The 20,103-nt window shown below is 45.7% G+C and overlaps 7 protein-coding genes across 10 annotated transcripts in view; 5 read left to right on the plus strand and 2 right to left on the minus strand.

Moving 5' to 3' along the window:
• The first annotated feature begins 116 nt into the window (after nucleotides 1-116).
• blzf1 (basic leucine zipper nuclear factor 1) lies at nucleotides 117-4,199 on the plus strand. Of its 3 annotated transcripts, none has more exons than XM_083691370.1 (7): nucleotides 117-236; nucleotides 855-947; nucleotides 1,109-1,563; nucleotides 1,806-2,005; nucleotides 2,145-2,273; nucleotides 2,425-2,641; nucleotides 2,874-4,199. In XM_083691370.1, exons 2-7 carry the CDS (start codon nucleotides 923-925, stop codon nucleotides 3,057-3,059), a joined length of 1,212 nt encoding a protein of 403 aa, XP_083547496.1. In that variant the 5' UTR covers nucleotides 117-236; nucleotides 855-922; the 3' UTR covers nucleotides 3,060-4,199. The 3 variants fall into 3 exon arrangements, with proteins under 3 accessions (XP_083547496.1, XP_083547494.1, XP_083547495.1); XM_083691368.1 differs by having other exon boundaries at nucleotides 142-408; XM_083691369.1 differs by lacking the exon at nucleotides 117-236 and having other exon boundaries at nucleotides 495-947.
• Nucleotides 4,200-4,299: 100 nt separating this feature from the next.
• trmt10c (tRNA methyltransferase 10C, mitochondrial RNase P subunit) lies at nucleotides 4,300-6,667 on the minus strand. Its single transcript, XM_083691367.1, has 2 exons — nucleotides 6,494-6,667; nucleotides 4,300-6,361 (listed from the first exon to the last, which is right to left on the minus strand). The coding sequence occupies exon 2, from the start codon at nucleotides 6,357-6,359 to the stop codon at nucleotides 4,536-4,538; it is 1,824 nt and encodes a 607-aa protein (XP_083547493.1). The 5' UTR covers nucleotides 6,360-6,361; nucleotides 6,494-6,667; the 3' UTR covers nucleotides 4,300-4,535.
• Nucleotides 6,668-6,953: 286 nt separating this feature from the next.
• Nucleotides 6,954-8,347, plus strand: txnl4b (thioredoxin-like 4B). Of its 2 annotated transcripts, XM_083690916.1 has the most exons (3): nucleotides 6,954-7,129; nucleotides 7,376-7,527; nucleotides 7,699-8,347. In XM_083690916.1, exons 1-3 carry the CDS (start codon nucleotides 6,998-7,000, stop codon nucleotides 7,862-7,864), a joined length of 450 nt encoding a protein of 149 aa, XP_083547042.1. In that variant the 5' UTR covers nucleotides 6,954-6,997; the 3' UTR covers nucleotides 7,865-8,347. The 2 variants fall into 2 exon arrangements, with proteins under 2 accessions (XP_083547042.1, XP_083547043.1); XM_083690917.1 differs by lacking the exon at nucleotides 6,954-7,129 and having other exon boundaries at nucleotides 7,172-7,527.
• A 174-nt stretch (nucleotides 8,348-8,521) lies between these two features.
• LOC310819585 (cotranscriptional regulator ARB2A homolog) lies at nucleotides 8,522-9,529 on the minus strand (the record flags this gene model as incomplete). The annotated part of the gene is made up of 1 exon (XM_083690890.1): nucleotides 8,522-9,529. One exon carries the CDS (start codon nucleotides 9,527-9,529, stop codon nucleotides 8,522-8,524), a length of 1,008 nt encoding a protein of 335 aa, XP_083547016.1.
• A 1,459-nt stretch (nucleotides 9,530-10,988) lies between these two features.
• On the plus strand, nucleotides 10,989-13,474 carry mrpl16 (mitochondrial ribosomal protein L16). Its single transcript, XM_083691399.1, has 5 exons — nucleotides 10,989-11,195; nucleotides 11,350-11,421; nucleotides 11,845-11,993; nucleotides 12,353-12,646; nucleotides 12,916-13,474. Exons 1-5 carry the CDS (start codon nucleotides 11,129-11,131, stop codon nucleotides 13,105-13,107), a joined length of 774 nt encoding a protein of 257 aa, XP_083547525.1. The 5' UTR covers nucleotides 10,989-11,128; the 3' UTR covers nucleotides 13,108-13,474.
• Nucleotides 13,475-14,499: 1,025 nt separating this feature from the next.
• Nucleotides 14,500-17,830, plus strand: cenpq (centromere protein Q). Its single transcript, XM_083690973.1, has 9 exons — nucleotides 14,500-14,654; nucleotides 14,784-14,878; nucleotides 15,101-15,155; nucleotides 15,486-15,591; nucleotides 15,942-16,010; nucleotides 16,282-16,411; nucleotides 17,001-17,120; nucleotides 17,214-17,288; nucleotides 17,366-17,830. Exons 2-9 carry the CDS (start codon nucleotides 14,786-14,788, stop codon nucleotides 17,543-17,545), a joined length of 828 nt encoding a protein of 275 aa, XP_083547099.1. The 5' UTR covers nucleotides 14,500-14,654; nucleotides 14,784-14,785; the 3' UTR covers nucleotides 17,546-17,830.
• A 1,693-nt stretch (nucleotides 17,831-19,523) lies between these two features.
• The window catches only part of LOC310819586 (protein diaphanous homolog 3-like), a gene marked incomplete at its 5' end in the record, with an annotated part of 212,911 nt that continues 212,331 nt past the window's right edge, over nucleotides 19,524-20,103 (plus strand). The window contains one exon of the mRNA XM_083690891.1: nucleotides 19,524-19,670. Within this exon, the coding sequence (XP_083547017.1) occupies nucleotides 19,524-19,670 (147 nt within the window). The remainder of the gene's footprint in view (nucleotides 19,671-20,103) is intronic.

A 20,103-nucleotide genomic window follows, 5' to 3' on the forward strand; every position in this document is an offset into this window, starting at 1 on the left:
AGAACAACCTCCTATGACTTTCTCGTCATAGGCGGAAAAATCCTGAGCGGTCCGTGTCGGCTCCCAAAATGCTAGCCGGAGCAAAGATTATAATTAAGATGGTTCAGTGGCTCAAAATCCGTTTCGTTGTCCACCCCGGAAACTAGCTACGTGGCCACTGCAGGCATGCGCGGAGAGGTTTGCCAGGTGTCAAATCCGTAATATACATTTCATTTGTGAAAGTATCTGGACAGCAAGTAAGTGGGAAGATATTTTTTTTGAATGTTTTTACAGCACAGTCCTTCTGCGGATGGAAATTGATGCTGAGTGAACCCTTTGACCTCCTCCTATCTCTGTGGACGTAGCTAGTTAGTGTCAGGTGACAAAGAACAAGATGGCTAGCTGAAACCGAAAACAACCCACCTTCGGGTATGTCAACGTTTATATTCTCATAACATATCAGGATGACAGCTCCTTAATAGTCGTTCAACAACGCAACTGTTATCAGGGCTTCAATTTGATAACACAATGGGGGTTTTGTATCTCTGCTCGCTTTGTTTTCTAGCTAGTTTCGGAGATGCTAATGGACCGTCAGCTACTAGCTTCGGTGTTTTTGTTGTCCCATCTAGCCAGCTAGCTGATCACGTGCTGTAAAGCTTATCCCAGATAAGTTGATAGGGTGAAAGTCGATTAATTACATTGATAGATAACATGGATAAATAACCTATTTTGACTCCCATAGCCAATCCTTCCCGTTAGCAAACTAGTTGCAAGGTTAGTTATCTAGTTAGTTGGATTATGTAAAGTCCCCTTGTGGAGGTAGTGTGGTCGCTAAGAGGTAGTTTTAGTACTTTAGTACTCTGTTCTCGTCATAGGAGAGAGAGCTGACATCCTGGGAAGCACACATCCCCATTTCCACTGACTGAAAACTTCCTCTTCCACCATGTCAACTGCAGTAGCAGTGAGAGGTAAGTAATCACTATCAGCTACCTGTTTACATTTCATAGACCATTGTTTACATTCCCCATATCCCCTCAGCCAATCAAACTGAGTGATGTTCAGTCAAGATAACTCCCTCAGCCACTGTGAGGGAGAAGAGAGAACTTTCTAGAATATCTGCCTCTTCCAGGTTCTGCCCGTGTGCCAGTCCGTGGCCCTGGCGACGGCATGGAGACTCACAAGCCTCAGGTCACCTTGGAGATCACCACGGATATGCCACCAGTGGTGGTTCCTTTGCTGAAGGTGGCCAGCCCCAAACACAGTGCCAGGTCACTCCCTTCTGCCCCCCCCGTCGTCGTCCCCCAGCCCCCTGGGGTGCTGCACCTGGGCAAGGTGAGCCGCGAGGCCTGCATGGAGGTGGAGGCCATCCGCATCGTGGTTCCCCGGGCCGCTATCAGCCGGAGTGGCCGTGTAGGGCCCGCTGAGGGGAAGGGGGAGGCTGGACAGCAGTTAGAGGAGCGCTCCCCCTCCCCCTCACCGCCCCTAGAGGACTACAGAGGCGCCCTGGAGAAGCTGCAGAACTCTGAGCGCAGGCTGCTGCAGGACAAAGAGGGGCTCTCCAACCAGCTCCGCGTCCAGACTGAGGTGGGTACCTTCCTGCTCTTGAAGAAAACAGTTACACTGTATAATATGATCGTCTAGAATTAGAGTGTTTTGAGTATCGGTGTTCTGATCAAGTGTTAAATTGAGTAGCATGTTTACTGCAGCAACTTTTAACCACCAAATGCCGATTAAAAAATGATTAATGATGATGCCTGTAGAAAAAAAAAGAAGACAACATTGATTGTGAATACGGCATACTTACACACAGTCTTCTGCCTTGTCAGGTAAACCGTGAGCTGAAGAAGCTTCTGGTGGCGTCGGTGGGTGACGACCTGCAGTACCACTTTGAGCGTCTGTCTCGGGATAAGAACCAGCGGATCCTGGAGAACGAGGCGCTGTGCCGGAACCTGGCTCATACCGCTGAGCAGCTGGAACGCATGAGCATCCAGTGTGATGTCTGGAGGAGCAAGTTCCTCGCCAGCAGGTAGGTGTGTGTGTGTGTGTGTGAGAGAGAGAGAATGAGAGAGAGTGTGACTGAGTGAGTGATGTCGGGAGAAGAGCAAGTTCTGTGTGTGAGAGAGAAAATCAGTGTATCGTGAGTGACTTGTCTTCTGTCTGTGCAGAGTGATGGCGGAGGAGCTAACCAATGCCAGAGTGGCCCTCCAGCGCCAGACCAGAGAGGCCCAGAGTGCCATCACGGACCTGCTCAGTGAGAGAGAGGAGTTCTCCAGAGACATGATGCTCACACACAGGTACACACACACACACACACACACACACACACACACACACAGCAGTAGAATCCCCATAAACACATGGCGGTAGAACTCACACAGAAAAGACACAAAAGGCACACTAAAGTGTGTGTGTGTGTGTGTGTGTGTGTGTGTGTTTTTTCACCAGGTCTCTGGAGCAGCTCCTGGTGTCCTTGCAGTGGGGCAGGCAACAGACCTACTACCCCAGCGCCCAGGCCCTCAGCACGGGAGAACTGGCCATAGCCAATCACAAGCTGGCTGACGCCATCAACTCACACCTTCTGGGAAATGTAGGCAGCAGTGGGATGAAGGGCAGCCCTGCCTCAGAGCTCTGCAACACTCCTGCTGAGAAGATGGCAGAGAAGGTAAGGATGGATCCACACCACTGCTGTGTATTGTTTGCTTGTGTTCTGACAATGTCATCCTGACTGCCTCTCAGTCATACAGTCATATTGAACTGAACTGTATGAACTTATTGCAGTTCTGACTGGGTTTATGGATATATTGAGTTAGGAGAGCCTCTGTAGCTGTTTCATAGCATAGACTTTTTCCAGTAAAAGAAACTATTTTCTTTCTCTCTCTCTACCTTTTTCCCAGGTTCTGAAGATCCTAGACCCTATTTCGTGCTCTGACAACGAGGCTGAAACCCCCCTTAATGACTCCTCTCATTCGGCCTTCCTGACCAATAAGAAGAGCATCGGTCGCTTCCACCCGTACACCCGTTATGAGAACATCACCTTTAACTGCTGCGAGCGCTGCAGCGGAGAAATCCTGGTACTCTAGGCCTGGAGTCAGGGGTTAAGAGCTACATCACATGACCTTTGTGTCTGGGTCAGTGGCCCTGGGCTTCAATCTTGGACAGGTCAACAGTTGGTGTGAGGACCCCAGCACCACCAAGACTCTTTCAGTCAATACCAGAGACACACACACACACACACACACACACACACACAAACCAACACACCAGGATAATGTGTGATTGTCACACATTTCAATTGATAGCAGTACAGACAGAGGTAGTTGGATGGTAGAGCCTCTCCATCCCCATGTGACCATTTAGACTGGAAGGTCTGAATTAGGAAGTGTGGTTTGACCTATTAGTCGCTAATAGCCTCCTATCCTAGTCTCAGCTCCATCATGTCCACTGATATGAATGAACGTGATCAGTGAAAGTATAATGAGATGTGTATAGAGGAGAGGAGGCTTCTCAGACAACTGGGACAATGCCGCTGCTAATTTAGCTAGGGAGTAATGTCATGATGATTATGTCGTGTTATTGGGCAGAGAACATCTATTGAGAAGATTCTGAAAACTTGAATTCAGTTAGACTAGTGTGTTTATAAAGTTTTAAAGTGCTATTTATCTGAAGAAATGTAGTGTATATAAAGAAATGTACCCATCAATATGGTTTTCTTTCAAGCAGTGTGGTTGTGATACTGTCACTTTCAGTTATACTCAAGTGTTATGGGAGTGTTATTTGATGGGGAGGCAGAGATGAGGTCAGAGGATGTTACAGTAGGTTAAAAGGTCACACTCCTATTCAAGTAATATAATCTATATGCTGTTTGGTCATGAATTATAAACTATCTGGCAACTTAAATATGTGCAAGACAGTTTAATTTGTAATACTTTGCAGTGTTTGCACTGGAATGAACATAAGTGGAGCGAGTTGTGAGAAAGAATACTTGCCATTGACTGAGATTTTCACAAATAATGTGTTATTTTTTTATGATTAAATCAACTTTTTTATTCATGTGGAAAGGTACATGATCTATCTTCCCAATGATGTGACTGGTGATATTTCACTTAAAGTACATCAGAACCACAGTTTTCAGTGCAACTGTTAATGTTTACCTTTTTTCCCTTTGTAAGACTTTTCTAATATTCCATCTGGTCAGAGACCAAAATAAAATGTTTACATATGTTTGCCTTCTGTTTCTTGACTCCTGCTATTCTGCCTGTCTCCTAACACAAAAATAAATGTGGAATGATAAAAAGGAATTGCCTTCCTTAATAAATGTTTCTGGACACAAAAGTGAATTGCATCAAAATGTATGATATGAAAACAAGGCATAAGACTCCAAATGATAATGAAAAAGCAGTGTCACACAGTTTCTATCAAAACATTTAATATTCATTATTTGTTTCATAATCTTTTAAGGCATGTACAGTAACAACCTCTAATTAATTGAACACAACATAATGAGATGAAACAAACATGCACAGCAGTCTGAGTGTCTTTGGCTGCTAAGGTTAAGCCTATTCCTCCCACCAGTTCTTCTGTCTCTTTCCTTTACCATATCTCTCCATATTTCCTTTATTGTTTCTCTCCTCCATTTTGTTTTTCAGTGATATCCGTAACCTGTTCAGTCCTTGTTGTTGGTTGTTTTCTCCATCTCTTGTTGACCCTGCCTCCCTACTGACTACCACCCTGTCTCTATCCCTACTGGTGAAGCCTCCGTCTCTCTCTTTGACCCCGCCACTCAACTCATTCTCTTTATTCACAGTCTTCATCCTTCTGTCCCCATACCTGGGTTCTCCGTCACCGCCACCACTCCTGAAGGTTCTATCACTGTTATAAACCCTGGCCCTGTCATTTATCCCCCTGTCATTAAACCCCCTGTCTGTGCCTGTGCCTTCACTGCTGTCAGTAACCCTGACCCTGTCCCGATCCGTACCCTCACTGTTGAAAGCCCCAGTTATATTAAACCCCCTGTCTTTATCTGTTCTATTCCTGCTGAATGCCCTGGACATTCTGGCTGGGGGCTCCCTGCCTTGCTGCTGGTGGAAGCCATCATGTTTCCTCTTGGGCACAAACTCCAGCGCCTCCTCCCACTTCCCCGTCTCTTTCACCGTCAGCAGGATGCGGACCATCTGATCCAGCGTCAGGTTCTTGCCGCCAACCTCCCAGTGGAGGAACTCGTCCAAGGGCAGGCGGGCGGTGGCCAGCTTCAGCCGCTTGGCGTTGGCCAGGGACACCCCCGGCTGATTGGAGCGGTCCACCAGGGAACCAATGATGTACACCTTGGAGGGGTCGATGGCCCGCAGGACGTTGGGCGAGTCGGCTGAAAGGTAGACCAGCTGCTCGGGGGGGAACATGTCCACATGCCGCTGCTCTGTGGAGGTGATGAGCAGGCGCTCCCAGGCCTCGCCGCTGTAGCGCTTCAGGAACTCCCTCTGGTAGGCCCCGTCGGGCTGGAGGTTACAAAAGTGCAGGTGGAAGGGGTCCTTAGCGCGCCTGTTCCATCCCTCCACCTCCATCAGCTGGGAGACGGTGTTATCCACCTCCCGACGAGACATATACTGCTCGTAGCTCATGTCGAACACCAGAGGCTGGCCAAAGAGCATGGCCTGGACCCCCTTCCAGCCCAGCAGCTTGTCCAGGGAACGCCCCCAGAACTGGAGGAGAAAAGAGTTTTTCAAGTTTTTCCCTTCCTCCTCTGCGTCTTCCTCACCCTCTTGGGCCTCCTCTCCATCACTCCGGCCAGGCCTATTCGTCTTCTCCTCCTTCTGAGAAGCTATGTACAGCTTCTTCTTCTCCTGCTTTCCCTTGCGGCTCTTCTTGTGGTTTTCTTTGACGGCCAGGTATTTGAGGAACTTCTTCTTGGAGGACTTAGTGGTGAGCTCAGTCAGTGTCTGTACTTCTTCATCAGTCATCTGCTCTGGCACCAACTTCCCAGCCAGGCGCCACATCACCACCAGCTCTCGGGTGGCCTCAAGCGGGGAAGACAACCCCTCCTCCCCTGCTCCCACTGGGTCTCCTGGGTCCGCACCTTCCTCAGTATCCCCCTGTTTCTTCTTCTCCTCCTCTTCCACAGGCACTTGTGATCTCATTACAGACTTCCATATATCCAAGTCAAGTTTCTCCTCGGGTTGGTCTGTTTTAGGCTGGGGGACATCTTTTCTCAGAGACCCCCCAGTAAATAGGGGGCGGGTCAGGGTTGCAGGGTGGTGGTTTGAGAGGGCACTGGTAAATGTTAACAGCCTGGTCCCTTGTCTCTTGGCGACAATGGGTGCCAGTGGAAGGCAGTACCTCCATAGTTCATTCAGAAAAGGTGGGGTGAGGAACCTCATCATTGACATACCTGAACGAATGACAGCAAAGAGAAAAATATACATTAGTTTATCAGGTGTTGACACACTTCCTTAGCTTGCTCTGAAACTCACTAAACAGTCAATGGAAAGAGCGCTGAAACCAATTACTGGCTGAAACAGACCTGCAGACAGAAGGAGAAGCAATTCGGGTTGATTTCCATCGGAAAGTAATCATAAACACTCCATCGTAGGTCCACTCTCACGACGAATGAAATAGACGAAATAATCGTAAATGGTCCATCGAATGGCTTGAATTCGTAGTTTATTCCATTACATGCTTATTGAACACACCGAAAGGTCACGTTGGAAAGCAGTGCAGCACGTTTATTCAGTCGTAATAGGACATGTGCAAAAACATCGGTTCTGGGATTAACGTTCAGGGATTCACAAAGACACACACACATTTCACAGATGTTACGGAAATATATTGTTTTACTTTAAATGAAACCAACTCTACTCATGTATGGCAGAGAAAAAAATACGAATTAGATTATCCCTACCAAGTTATGTAGTTTATAGACGGATGGTTTATGTTGTTGGAAATCAGAACAGTTATACACGTCACTTCCTTCTGTCAAATAAGTAAATACAAGTTGCCAGCAAGCAGCTATCATTCCTATCAAGCAATGAGTTTGTTTTTGCCCAAATTATCATGCAAAAAGGATATAGACGAGGTTATAAAGAGCGTTGCTGAAAAGGTTTTAGTTCTGCGGTTTGGAAGAGATGAGGACTCGGTTTGCCTTCAGCTTGATGAGATTGTAAGCTAACAGCTAGCTCACTAGCTAAAAGTTGATGAAAATGTACATAATCTACATGTATGTATTTTATAATAATCTACACAATGTATTTCTGTCAGTCGTTAGCTACTAACCTGCTACGGTAATCAGGTGTACTTGCTAAATGTTAGCCCTTTTTTGTCCTTCGCACATCAAATGTTCTTTGAAATGCTTCAGTTAAGCACATTTTGTCTGCATCAAGCGAATGTAATTATTTTGTTCTGAAAGCTGTCAAAAACATCACATGATCTGAGTAACATGGCATCCATCTACATCGTTGATGTAGAGAAGGCTCCAATCTACACCAGATACTTCGACATCAGTTACATCCCCTCCACGGTCTTCTTCTTCAATGGACAACACATGAAAGTTGATTATGGGTGAGACATAAGGATGAGGAGGGTACACTGGATAGTGCTAGAAAACTATGTACGTGTGTCCAGACTGTACAGGTGCTTCTCAGTACCTTAGAATGGACATGACATCAGAATATTCCCTCTCACAATCTGTTTTCTGTCACTGAAATAATACTGTTCTCACCCTTCTCTCAGGTCCCCAGATCACACCAAGTTTGTGGGCAGTTTTAAGACTAAGCAGGACTTCATGGACCTGATCGAAGTGATCTACAGAGGGGCCATGAGAGGGAAGATGATCGTCCAGAGTCCAATCGACCCTCAAAACATCCCCAAATATGACCTCCTCTACCACGGGATCTAGTGAGGGCTGGTGATATCTGGGCCTCATGTCATTGTGAAGTTGGCCCAGCACACCTCTCAGGCACTGAGCAGACTGAAGTCTGGAACATTTCCACTTAATGTGCATGTAAAGGACTGTTCTGGTATTGAAGTGATCTGATGCACGAGACACCACTTGAGTGACTGAGTACAACTCACTTTGGGGAAGAACTTAAGTCCTGAGAATCAATTGTGAATTGTGCAGCTGTTTGATAAAACTGTCTGTTACTTGACGTGTATGTTTCCTATGGAAAAAGAACATTGTAGAGATAAACGTAGGGTGTTTCAGAGGGACTTTGATGCACAATGCAGTTTTTGTTAATGAGAATAAGTTGCACTTCCAGCTTGGAGCTCATTTTTGTGTTTCTTTATAAAAAAAGAAAATTCTCTTTCATATTTGTGAGTGATTGTACATCTTTGATTGATATAGTCCTACCCTTGTGAGCCTTTCCTAATAAATGTTTTAACACAAACATGGTGTATTACTCCATTCTACACAAGAGAATTTGCTGAAATCCATAGGTGTAAATAGTAAAAGCACAACACAATTCACAGTGCTACATATATTTATTTTAGAAGTGCATCCTAGGGGTCCAGTTGGAATTGGGCATGAGGTGTGCCGACAGCCTGACACTGTATTTCACTGGTGGCTTTTGATAGGCCTGATGTGGCCTTTTCCCCTGACCAGCCGGACCTGGCCCTGACTCCTGCTCCTGGTGACAATGCTGAAGGTAGGACGCTGTTTGGGACACAACGTCTTATTGAAGAACTGGAACACAGACGCCATACAGACTGAGGGGGCGGCATCATGGCTCTGTGTCCCAGCAGACACCTGGGGACAGCCAGCCTTGAGGGAGCCCACGGCCTGATTCAGGGGCTTGGAGCTCAGCACCCACCTCTTGGAGTGGGTCCTCAGCCACTCATGCCCTGCTGGGTCTAGCCGCTGGTGCCACTGGTTGTGGGAGGAGTCAAGAAAGGCTGCTGCCCACACTTTGGCCAGAACTTCCTGTGGCCGCTGGCACAGCAGGTCCACGAAGGCCAGGCCACCGTAACCGTGCGCTACCACAACAACACGCCCGGCAGCGCTGTGAGAGATGAGGCGGTCCCACACATAGTGCACATGCTCCTGCGCCGTCTCCACCCATCCGGCCCCGCCTTCACTGCCCTCATTGAGGTTCATAAGCAGTATAGAGCAGGACTCCTCCAAGGCCCTCCGCACGTAGGGGATCTGGCTGCCCCTCTCCAGCCCCTCACGGGCCGCCAGACGCCAGTTCCACAGCCCACAGCGCACTGTGCCCCAGTCCTGGATGAGTACCACCAAGGTATTGGGGCTCTCCAGGGCCCCAGAGCTAATGTACACAAAGCCCTGGCCAAGGGGGCCTTCATGGGGATCTGATGGGAGGTAGACCTTGTGGAGACAGAACTGTTCCTCCAGGAGACGGTGGACATGCTGGGTGATAAGGAGGCACAGGGCTTGGTCCTCTCTCTGTAGGTCGTTTTCCCCTGCCTCGCCGTGTTGGAAGCGGAAGGTGAAGGGCTCCTGGGTGTCTCTGTGACACAGATGCCCGTCCTTGGTGAAGCAATAGGGAACCTCTGGGGTTGGGGAGGGAATCTGTTCCTGGGTATCATTACTAACAATCAACTCCATCCTGGAGCAAAGTGGAGAGGAAAACTTTTTAACAAGAGAATCTCATTGAAGATAATGAGCAATCATTCTTATAAGATTGAGTGTGTTCAGTGTGTCTACAAAGTTATCATAGTGTCTCTATGACAATACGTATGGTTTGTCACTGTCAATATGTGTATTCCTACTCCAGTAGTAATTTTCCTTATTTTGCGAAAAATAATAACTCCTTGGCTCCTTGCCAAAACTTACCTTGCGAAAGCGTAACTGGTGTCGCCGATGCGTTGCCGCGTTTTCAAGAGTATTCAAGGGCCAAGACACCGCTCTTCACTTGACTCTATCCGTACGAACAGAGTTCGATATTACAAGCTAAGGGCTACAAACGAAATGGAGTTAGCTACCCAACCCCCACTTTTGAGGTCAACGCAAACGCACTGATTGGGGTCAAGGAGGCTGCACGCAAATGCAATATTGTCTGACTGCTAATTATTATTTATAATCTATACATCAGACATCCAATAAATAATATGTAGGCTTAAACTGTGTTTTACCTGTAAGCAACATGTAAGATGACGAGCAAGACTATCAGGGAGTTTACTGAATCATATTGTACATGTAATTCACAACCTTCTACTTATTGCTGACAAGTGCCAGCATCAATTTTGCTTATTGTTGAAAAATTCATTACCATTTCAGAAAGAGGACATGACATTTTAATGGCTTCATCCACACAATAATTACAATTATTTTAGTGAATGCAGGTGTCCTCTCAGAGTGCCCTTTCATTGAATACATTTACATTAGTTGAATATTTGGGTTGTTATCTGTCTGTCACTCTGACAGTCTGTCCATCTGCCTATTTTCATCTTTAGATCTATTTCCACATGCACTGGGTGCTCTATGCTTCCTGTCTGTAAAGAGGGTCAGTGGCTCGCATCATGGGACTGGAACTCCAAAGAGCCTGTACAGAGTGACACTGATTCTCTGATGTGTCTGGGAACTTTATTTATCCCTAGGGGAAATTCAGGTTCCAAGTAGCTTACAGACATAGAGACATCACACATAACATACACATACAACATACAACACAAGCAGGATTGTAATGGTATATGGTTGTAATGGGTATATGTGATCGAATGTCATTGTATTGAATTTACCTTCTAGTTTGTTCGTGAAACTATAATAAATCCTTATTTTAACCATGATGAAGTTAGACAATTCATGTCTTGAATGTGGTTAAGACCTCTCACCTCCCACTTAGGGATAGGTGTGTGTGTGTGTGTGTGTGTGTGTGTGTGTGTGTGTGTGTGTGACAGACAGCAATAAATAAATAATAACACGCGTTACACGGGTTATGAACATTTTCAGGAGAACAAACACACCATCACTTTATATTGACCCATGTTTGTAATGCGTCAACGGGAACTATTGAATACACCCTGGACTTTGTCCAGACGGTGCAATATTACATGCACACCGGATGTTGATCATTCGGAATGGCTGCGACCTTGCGTAAAGCATGATTTAATTTAACTGTTGTAGTTGTGTAATTGAAACCATGGCAAAGCGAACAATTTAGATATTCTGTTTTGTAATTATAGTGCCGTTTTAGAAAGTGCAGTCATGATTTCCTTTCTGAAGTCCGCTATTTTCGGTTTGGCCAACACCGGTAGGACCATGGGGCTCCAAGGTATGCTAGCTAGGTAGCCTGTAATACAAAACAATCAAGCTAACTTTTTTGTCTTTTTGAGCAGGTCATTAACGTATGATTGCAAATGTAACACTGATACCCCCCCCCCCCCCCCCACACACACACACAAAAAAAAACACTGATTGTTATCCAGGTGTTCTGCCGAGCCACTTGAAGGTGCTGACTGCTGGGCTGAAGACCTACGACGTGCCGCCAGACTACAGTGGTAAGCTTGTTCGTTCATTCACCTTCGCATTGAACTGTATCTATTAGATCCCTTAAAGCTTCTCCCATGCTTTCTAGTGAAGCATGGCATTGAACCCTCTTATTACACATACACCGGTATGGTGATAAACATGTTAGTGACACACAGTTGTTACCCTGTAACACTGTTACCCTGTAACACTGCCAGACTTCACTTCCAGTTGCGATGAGTTCGAGTCTAGATTGGCCCAGGTGGTGTGTGTGTGTCACTAGTTTCAGACTACACATAATAGTAACCTGTAGAGTGTAGACTAAGTTAGTAACATAACAGTGAAGCACAGTTCAGTCCTGACCTCAAGTTTAAAGGTCAAGTTCATCATAGTGCCAGGTAGCATTATTTACCTCTACATGACTCCCTGTATGTGTGTCCCTCCCACCCCTGCAGATGTCGTTCTGCCTGAACGTCCCAAACTGAAGTTCCTCAACAAGGTGCCCAACTTCAAGAAGGCTAAGAAGGAGATGAAGAAGCTGCGTGACATCCAGGGTCCAGCTAAAACCGCCAACGCCTTCTACAAAGGACAATATGGTATTGTGGTGAGTGCGAGGGGTGGGGGGGGGGGTGGGTGAATGACCTATCTACTGGCACTGTAGTTATCATCAGGGAGTTCTTTTACTGCGAGAAGCATACATCACATCAAATGACAACTCCACTCGGGTATAGTGCTTGTGGTAATAGGGATGGTTCAACAGAATGGGAATAAGACATGAATGGGAAAGATCAGCACTCCCATATTTCATCTCTAATTCAGTATTACTTCTGGACAGGACGTTGTAATGTATGCCATTTAGCTGACACTTTTATCCAAAGCAACTTACCTTGCAGTTAGTCCATACATACATTGTAATTCTTGCACATTTTCATATTCCCCTCTTCCTCTCCTTCCTTCCTTCAGGCCCTTGGCGGCGGCTACCTCCACTGGGGCCACATGGAGATGATACGTCTGACCATCAACCGGAAAATGGACGCCCGTAACACCTACGCCGTCTGGCGCATCAATGCCCCCTACAAGCCCATCACCCGCAAGGGCCTGGGTCAGCGTATGGGCGGGGGCAAAGGAGCTATCGACCACTATGTGACGCCCATCCGCTATGGCCGTCTGATAGTGGAGGTGGGGGGGCGGCTGGAGCTGGGGGAGGTGGAGCCTATCCTCAAGGAGGTGGCCAAGAAACTGCCCTTCCCCGCTAAGGTGATAAACCCGTCTTAAGTCTGGCTTAAGTCTAGAATCTCAATAGTGAAAAGAGGCTCCTTCTTTTCTACTTTCCTTCATTGGCATTGACATGGATAGAAAAACACTGGACTGCTATATGCTGCATTAAGGCATTTAAAAGTAAATTCAGTAAAGCTGCCATATATGCTGGACTGTGAATAAGTATGTCTGCTTAGTTCTACCAGTTCAAATTGAATGCCTCACTCCTTCCTTGTTTAACCCCCCCCCCCCCTCCCCCCCCATCCCAGGTGGTGAGCAGGGAGAGTCTGGCGACCATGCAACAGGAGGAGGTAGAGATGGAGCAGAACAACCAGAACCCCTGGACCTTCAAGATGATCGCCAGTGCCAACATGTTGGGCATCAGGAAGGTACTCAGCCCCTTCGACCTGCAAAACCACGGACGCTTCACTGGGAAGTTCCGCATCCCAGGGAGGGTGTGAGCAGGGGGTGTACTGTACTACTGTATACCCTGACCTCCAACGATCAGTGGACTGAGGATGGGGACTTGATCAGAGTTTTAGATGGTGTGTCGGTCGCATACAATCCACGTAGGCACACATACACTCAGTTACTATTACTTTTGACTACGTCCCTGGATGGAATAGTCGTGGTGCCCTCATAGACTTTTAATGGCTGCCTGCCTTGAAAGATGACCTCTTTCCTGGACAGTTCAAGAACATTGCTTGCAGCAGTCATGACGAATGTTTGCATCCAACTGAATCGTTCTGAATGACTCTCCTTCTGGAAAGTATATCCCATTTCAGTGAATAGATCAGTGAATAAAGAAACCTGTTTGGATCTTCTGTGTGAATTTGTTCTTGTGTGTTTATTGTGGGGGAGATTCAGAAAAAATTCCTGGCTACTTCCTTGAGTTGACCAAAGTATAATGTGTATGTGTGCGGTCTAGGTTGGTTTGGAGGCATTTGCTTGTACTCGAGCAGACAAGATGTTTCTGTTCACATACATTCTGCTGCTGTCATCATCAATTAAGTTAGCCAGTGTCTAGTGGCAGCTATTCATGCCCAAACCATAATATCTATTGCGGTGATCTTCTGTCTTTCTCTCTCTCTCTATCACACACACACATCTGGGGAGGCTGGTGGAAGTAGAAATTGGAGGACAGGCTCATTGTAATGCATGGAATAGAATGAGGAATGGTACCAAATTATCTCTCTTTCACACATCTGCCTCGTCCACATGCGCGTGTACACACACACACACACACACACACACACACACACACAAACACTCCCCCCATTGCCCACTGCACACCATAAATACAGACTAGTTTTGAGCCATAAATACAGCCAGCCAGGTAGCGGAAGCCCTCGATGCATGCTGACTCGCAAACAGTCAGAGGCCACTAGACAGTTTGTTCTGGCAACATCTCAAGCTCATCCAATTTCTCTCTCCGGTTCTTCTCAAGGCGCCTCCGGGCATGTAACCTCTTCATCACTGACGACCTCCCCATTGACAACAGCGTAGGGCTCTCGGCAGCGCTCTCTGCTGCTGGATCTCAGTGCATGCGTGAACAGAAGGAGAGTCAAATCAACTGGTGACATTTCTTGTCATAGTATACATAGAGATCAGCTCATGTAACACTATGATCATGAATTGCTAAAATAGTAGTTATTGCTATACCCTCTTTTGAAACCAAACTGAATGTCATGGCAGTGATAATACCAATCTTACCTTGTCATAAAAGTGTGTGAGTGGTATCTGCTTTGCCCTTCTCATCATGGCCGCTTGCAGTTGCCTTCAGGCTGCAGATGGCATTCGCATACGCATGCGCTAGGAGTACAACTCTTTGAAACCAACTTTGCCGCGAAGCTGGGAAGTGAACATGTCAACAATAATAGCATTTGTTTCACGTGTTTAGATCAGATCATTATTCTGACTCTGGCACTCACTGCATCATCGAGGAGATCGATTAGCTGTCCCTGCTAGCTGTGCTGCTAACAAAATAATAGTGCGAGCTACTACTGAGGTAACAACAACGTCACAAGCTACCTTGGCTAATCCTGAATTCTGAATTTAGTTACTGAAGACACTTGCCAACATTTGTTAATAGTATGTAGCTATACTTGTGTGTTAGTTTGTCTTTTTGTCTCTCTAGCCATGAAGCCTGTTCGAGGGTCTAGCCGAGCCCCGTCCAAGGGACTCAAAGGCAAGAAGCCTGGTGGGAAGACACGTCAACGGAGTGACTCCCAGGTGAGTCAGGCAGTGTGTGTAGAACAGTTCTGTTGGGTTTTTGTTCTAGACTCTGACCTCAATATCCATATCAGTGCTGTGACTATATGGAAATTACAGGACACTTGGTTTTTTCAGTAAAGGAGCTTTAGTTGATTCTTGACTTCGATTCGAGACTTCTTCCAACTGCCACTCCCTCTTTTATTATTTAATTCCGCCATTCTGTCTGAATTCATGTTTCAGGAGCCAGGGACCAGCAAACAAGGCACCTTACCCAAACAGTCCCAGAAGAAGAAAGGTGAGAGATGGAGATGGAGGAGGGTCTGATGTGTGTCAGTGATTATTCCATACGTGGAGATGAAAGACGCACACTGTTCTCTCATTGCTGTGACATTTATTCACCACCAACAGCCTTCCTCATAGCGATTGTCCTATATTAGATCAGGCAAAAGCAGAGTAACTTTTGTTTACCACCAAACAGGTAATGGTAAACTGCTAAGATCTCTCATGTTGTTGATGTGTACAGTATGTGACGCGTCAAAGTGGAGCCTGACCACAAATGTCCCCTCACCCCTTCTTTCCATCCTTTCTCCCTGCTATTCTGTTTTTTTGGCATTTCTCCTGTCAGCAGTGGCACCTGCAGTACCACGGAAGGTCAAAGGGCAGGAGAAATGGAAACCGCTGTCCACGCCCTCCATCACAGCTCTGGACAACATGCTTAGCTTGTCAATATTGTGAGTAGCTACTATGCTGGAATTCAACCATTGATCTAAGCCACTGTGGTCCAAATCCCTTCTTTATCCAGATAAAGGCAATGCTACAATACTGTATGTATTGTTTTACAGTATGGGTCGGTTTCCCAGTCACATGAAGCCTATCCTAGACTAAAAAACAAGTTCAACTGAGATATTCCATTGAGTGTGTGAGTTAGTCCAGGACGAGGCTCAATATGTATCCTGGAAACCGTCCCTCTATCTTTCTGTCTAAATTCAGGATCTTCACCTCCAGCCTTCGAGGTAATCAATATTGTTTTGCCTGGTCCTATTAGCCTGCTGCTACTGATTGATTTTCATCCATTTCTCAGATCTGTTCTCACCACAAGACGGACTGAAAAACAGGAATCACAGAAACATCTGAACATATTGAAAAACAGGTGAGAACTGAACGCAAAAGTACAAGCTACACACCACCCACACACACCCACACACACACACACACACACACACACACACACACACACACACACACACATCTCAAAGATTAAGATTTGAGAATTTAACCACCTCTGACCAGGGTTGACGCGTGCTGTAGCTATCCATCAACACACACTTCTGCCACCAAAGATGCTGTAGCGCCCATCCTATTAAATCCATGGTAAGTATTTCCTAACTCTGACTAACTCTGTTGTGTGCATCTGATTTCAGGTTCCTCACCAGCTGTGTGCAGCTCTCAGTCCCTCACCAGAAACAGGGAAACATGAGCCACGTATCCCGCCAGCACCAAGAAGAGAGCCAGAAGTCCATTGTGGGAAAGAAGACTCAGAACATGCTAGAGGTGAGGGAGACTGGGATGGAGGGAAACGTGCGTGTGTGTGTGTGCGTGCGCTTATTGGTTTGTACAGTTTTTCTAAACAACATTTTCTAAACAACACCAACCTTCCAAGTACCATGCTGTTTTGACTAACTGTTTCTTTGACATTTTATTTAGCTGTCCTGACATGCCTGCAGCTTTCATTGTGTGTGTGACACGGCAGACGTGCTTGAGATCTCGTAAAAGGATCTCGTGAAACATTTTTATTTGGCTGCTTAATGTGCGATCATTTTGTACATCTTGACAAGGTTTTTTATAATGTTGATTTACTGCAACTTGAAGCCTCTTGTTAATAGTGGATAAGAAGGATGTAAAATAACTGATTAGGCCTTTATAAAATATTATATTCATTTGTCTTAAACTGGTAAACTCACTTTTTTTTCAATGTGTCTCCTTCACAATTGATCTCTTCCTCAATCTGAAGGCTGTGGATATTATTAGCCTAAGGATATTAATATTATATAGGCTTAGTGCCAACAGAGCGTACATGGTGGGAGTGCTTATTGATTTGGACAGTGTGTATATTTTCAATGATGTGCCTGTGTGTTGTCAGGGGAAGATTGATGCTGTGGTCAGCACTCTGGAGAAGATGGAGGAACAGATGGAGACACTGGAGCATCAGTGCTCTAGACTGAGACAAGAGCTGGAGGAGGAGGAAGAGAAGGCTCAGGAGGTACACACACACATACACACACACACACACACACACACACAAATGACAATAGGATAATATGCTGTCTCTAAACTCTCCTGTCTCTACTCTTAGATCCTACAGTTGCCTGAGCAAGGAGTCCTGCATCTCCCCCCTCTGTCTCGCAAAGACAATGAGACAACTTTACAGGTGAACAACCAAGTGACACCCACAGACCTTTTGTTCTTCTTCTGTATTTGGTTTCTAACTTTCCTCTGTTTCCCCAGGAGCGGATGCTGAGACTGGTGCCGAACACAAACTCCTGCACCACTGTCGCCCGTCAGCTGGGGAAAGCCCTTCAGACGTCAGCGCCGATCCAGAATGCCCGGGCACTCCTGGAGCATGCACACAAACATGCTGACAAGCTGTTGACTCCGGCCATCCTCCCAACCAGTACCACGGACTAGCCATGGACCACCTGACCCCATGCAGCCAATAACTGTGTTTCAATAGTTTTAACAAGCATCCTTTCCTTGTCTCCTTTCCTCCATAAACATCTGACTAAATGAAAGGTCTTGTATACATTTTGCTAAATGTAAATATTTTATCTGTACTACTGAATGTATACTGGTGCAGATAAAGGGTCCATGTATGGAAATGTTTGAGCTTTGAGCCTACAACCCCTTTTTGTACAGGGAATAGCCATTTGTGTTTTGTAAATGTTTTTGTATCTTATGACAATAAATGTCCTTGGTGTCCACTTTGTCCGTGGTGTCATCTTTAGCTGCTGAAAACTTTTCTTTGGGGTGAAAAGTTACACAATATTCAGTTATTCTCTTAACTCTAGCCTAAATTGTTCTCAGTGCAATTCAGGTTATGGGTGTTGACCTAACAAATAATGGTGAACTCTGAACACTTGAAGGCAATTATCTCTTACTTAAACGAAAACTTACATGTCCTATCGATTCCTTTCTGACATGTAAGTAAGTGGATTGCAAAAGGGGGTAGTCATGGTTGGGAACGAGAAATCGAATTGGAATTAGACCCAAGAATGTGCTCCCAATGTGCCATTTCAATTTAGACCACTGGGTGGCGATAAATCACCATCAAATGCGCAAAGACAGTCAAACAATTAGTATGGGGTTTTGAGCCTCTCTCTAAAATTTCTTGCGATGTAAATTTGATCATATATATTTCTGCTAGATCTATGTAGAATAAACTATCTAATAATGTGTTAGACCAGAGATTGCTTTTGTTATAATGATTGACAATAAGAGAAACATTACATGGCATATTTGAATCTGAAGTTAACTTAGTTAACTCATTTAAATTCGTTCCAGTAATACTGGAACGAATTTCCAGAAACTGTCAAGCAACCGGTAATCATTCTGATACAGTAGGCTAGTCGGGAGGAGTACAGCACTGGCCTTTGACTGGCCTCTCCCTAGTTCCCAGGCCTCTCCCTAGTTGGTCTTCCCGCTCAATTTGAATGGATTCCTTGAGTGACGTGAGGAGTGAATAATCCAGTTCTCTCGGCCCGCTCCGTGTCGTTGGGCCGTTCGATTATGGCCCGCCACATTATCCGGACAACCCGGGATGGGAGGAGCGGCATGCTCAAAACGAAATAGAGAACTCTACACAGATTGCAAAGCAGCATGTTGGATCGTTCAGAAAGATGACTGTGTCCTTTCCATATAAACGCATGTTTCTTATAGATGCTAATGGTTGTAGGTAGCCTGTTCACCTGTTGTCATCCTAATACTACATATGTTCCTCATCCAAAAATAAATAAGTGCTTTCTATATGTCACATCTTTCCCCTTTTGAAAGGGGAAAACGGCTCATACCCATTTCTCATGCATGAATGCCCAGGAAGCACGCCTGTTACAAATCTAGTCTGCTAAATGCCATAAACATGTAAATATCTAATCTAAACACCAGTAACCCGGTTCACCGGCGAGCCACTCAAATAATACTAAACGAACGCTCTCAGTTGTCAGAGAACGTGATTGGCCTGATTCAACACAGACTAGTGGCGCGGTTTTTGGACAGTCAAATTTCATTTTGACAAGCAGCTTCAGGTTTGATGCAATTCGCGAATGGACTAGCTGTCAACAAAGTTGAGGTGGCAAGTATTTCTGAAGTGGGAGAAAACGTGCTCATAGATAATAATATCTATACTATGAACATCGTCTTGCAACTGGCTACCCGAAACTTAATTGGATTAAGTAAAGCCGCTTGTGATAGTTAGCTAACTGGTTAGCCTCTTAGTGGGAATTTCGAGTGGGAATGATTCATTGACAGTAAAGGGTCTTTTCGACGACTTGTTTTGCGTTATCCAAGGACGTTTTTTTTTAATCAATCAATTGCATGTTGTGAGTTGTATACAAAACGTTATTGCGTAGTAGTTGCCACATAGCTAGACGAGCTAGCCTGGCTATCTATCATGGAGAACCATTATAACCAGCGCTATCACGAGTCCACTGGACGAGACAGCAACAAGCTTCAGCGAAAGAAGGGTTTCACCGCGGGACTTGGCGCTTCAGCCCACGGCACTCCTGGATGCGAGGATGGAGACCGTAAACCAAAGTTTGTAAGTAATCAGCTACATTTTAACCAGTTTGCTTGCCAAACAAAAACACTTCGCCTCCATATCCATGCATGCCACTGACTGAACAGCACACCAGCGAGGTACAGTACACTACAGTTCAGTTGACAGGTAGCTAGCTAGTAGCAATTTATGTAGAGTTTTCGTTGTTGACTGCTGAGATGTGTTAAATCAAAACGGCACAATAAGCAGAGGATTAAGTAGAGTCGGTGTAATCCCCCTGTTATTACCACCTTGAACTGTGTTGTGGTGTCTTTGGTTGGCTGACCGACCATATGGTCACGACACCACGTGATCAAACACGATTTGTGTTAACGTAGCGACGCAGGGTGTGGGGAAGGTGTGTGGAACTGTGACTATACCAGCTTTCAACCGACGTTGCTATGCCATGATTTGAAATATGTTATTTTAAAAGACG

The sequence above is a fragment of the Argentina silus genome (assembly GCF_951799395.1).
Source record: "Argentina silus genome assembly, chromosome: 19".
Taxonomy (NCBI): Eukaryota; Metazoa; Chordata; class Actinopteri; order Argentiniformes; family Argentinidae; genus Argentina; species Argentina silus.